Raw genomic sequence first — 2,222 nt, 5'->3', positions numbered from 1 at the left:
AGCTCTGGGGGCACAGTGCCTAAGGCACCTGACTGCTAACCCCAAGGCTGGCGGTTCAAACCCACCAGCCACTCCTCGGAAGGAAGGTTGGGCAATCTATTTCCATAGTGATACCACCTCGGAAACCCAAGGAGGGGTCGCTATGAGTCGGGTCCGACTCAACGGCTGTGAGTTTTTTTTTTTACAATGCCATGGTAGGACCGAGTCGTTCTTAGAATAACATACCGAGTCATTTTACCGCAAAGGCACACCTTTGTGATCTCTGGTAAGCACAGTGCATTGGGACGTGCCACCTTTCTGAGAATTTCTGATTGTTTTTCTCATCCTTTTGTCCGCAGGCCTCAGAGGAGCTCCGGGATACTCCTTGGATCAAGCCCACCATCTTCCCATTGAAATGGACCCACTCATTGGTACGTCAGGCACCAAAATACATCTTTATGGATTCTGACGGTCCACAGAGCTGTGTGTGGTCGTTCTCCCAGAAGACCGTTGATTCCACCACAGAATTAACGTGTAAATAACTGCAAACGCCCTGACAGAGCGGGCATGTCACGACGCTCTGTCTGAGGACGTGCTGGTTGGAAGCGGTTGTCCCTGGCTCTTTGCTGATGTTTGAGGAGCCGCTGAAGCTGGTTGTCAACAAGCCAAAGCGTTCCTGACCGTCCTTCCTTTCAGCCTAAATACTCATTAACAATTCTGTGTTAGTCAGAATTCAAGGCTGTTGGGGGACGGGTGGAGGTGAGGGCACTGGTCCCGTCAAAGGCCTTTGTCTGTCAGACTGATGCTGAAGTTCGTCCCTTCTGGAAACTTCCAGTCAGTTGGTGGGAGCACCTTCAATGAAGGGTCTCCCCTCCAGTGCAGACCCCGGACCCGTAACGCCCTGGAGCGGCCACAGCGACCCAGGCACACGCCTGCGTCTTGCTGGGGCTGTTTCATACCTGCAAGGTGGTTTCTAATGATGTTCATTGAACCTGTCCCATGGGATTAACTAGAGAACCGAGTCAGAAAAAAATCATTGACAACGCTCAGGAAAAGCGTCAGGCCGTGCACGATGTCTGATGTCTGGTTAGATGAGTTCAGCCTCCAGCCTCAGCCCAGAAATGTGAGCAGATGCCGCCATCTCAGTCCCCTCCTTAGTCCGTGCACAGTAGCAGCTCAGGCATTTCAGGGCACGCAGGGTCAGGCTCAGGGTCAGACATCAGGTTCAGTCAAACGCTTCCTCTGCCAGGCAGACCCCAGGAATGCCCCCTGCAGCTGGTGGGTAGCCGTGGACAGTCAGTGGTCACATTCTGACGTTCAAGGGGGGTCTGTAGTTTGGGTGGTTTTTTTTTTTTTTTAATTGTTGTATTTTAGGGGGAAGTTTAGAGTAAATTCCTTCCCACAGGGGACTTGGTGCCTGGAGTGACATGACTTGTTGCACGCCCCACACTGGGTCAGCTTGCTCCCCATTTCTGCCCTGGGTTCCCCATTTTCTTTCGTCTGGATTTTCTACCCCTTCCCACCCTCTCATCTCTGCTTTTCGGCAAATGGCCCCTCAACCTCATGTAACTGTTCTGAGGAACACGTTCCTCTCGGGTGTTACTGTTTATTTTATGGGCTATCTCTTGTTTAGCTGAAAGGTGGTCTCCGGGAGTGGCTTCAGGTCCAGGTCAGAAGGGTACCTTAGGGCCACAGTCTAAGGGTCCCCCAGGCTCTGTCTGACCAGATAGTCTGCTCTGTTTTGTGAATGTGGGATTTGGTCCTGCATTTCCTCCCCCTGTGTCCGGGACCCTCTCTTGTGATCCCGGTCAGAGGTAGGACGTGCAGGGTTTGAGTGGCCCGGGACCTTCACTCGGTCACCTTGATTATCACCTGCCCTCTCTCGTCCTTATCGTTGTGGGCTCGGTACCCACAGAGAGTGTCGTGGGCTCGGTACCCACAGAGGGTGTCGTGGGCTCGGCACCTGCCTACAGAGGGTGTCGTGGGCTTGGTATGTACCCACGGAGGGTGTCATAGGCTTACCACATACCTACAGAGGGTGTCGTGGGTTTGGCACATGCCCATAAAGGGTGTCATAGGCTTGGCACGTGCCCACAGAGGGTGTCGTGGGCTCGGCACGTGCCCACAGAGGGTGTCGTGGGCTCAGTACCCACAGAGGGTGTCGTGGGCTTGGCACGTGCCCACAGAGGGTGTCGTGGGCTCAGCACGTGCCCACAGAGGGTGTCGTGGGCTTGGCACGTGCC

The 2,222-nt window shown here is 54.2% G+C and overlaps 1 protein-coding gene across 1 annotated transcript in view; it reads left to right on the top strand.

Moving 5' to 3' along the window:
* Nucleotides 1-2,222, top strand: part of NBEA (neurobeachin) — a gene marked incomplete at its 5' end in the record, with an annotated part of 985,874 nt that overhangs the window by 955,085 nt on the left and 28,567 nt on the right. Inside the window, one exon of the mRNA XM_042782600.1 lies at nucleotides 339-410. Within this exon, the coding sequence (XP_042638534.1) occupies nucleotides 339-410 (72 nt within the window). The remainder of the gene's footprint in view (nucleotides 1-338; nucleotides 411-2,222) is intronic.

Source organism: Orycteropus afer, unplaced genomic scaffold (assembly GCF_000298275.1).
Source record: "Orycteropus afer afer isolate SDZICR_OR568_19922 unplaced genomic scaffold, OryAfe1.0 scaffold00384, whole genome shotgun sequence".
NCBI lineage: Eukaryota > Metazoa > Chordata > Mammalia > Tubulidentata > Orycteropodidae > Orycteropus > Orycteropus afer.
This window is presented reverse-complemented; position numbering and strand designations above follow the sequence as displayed.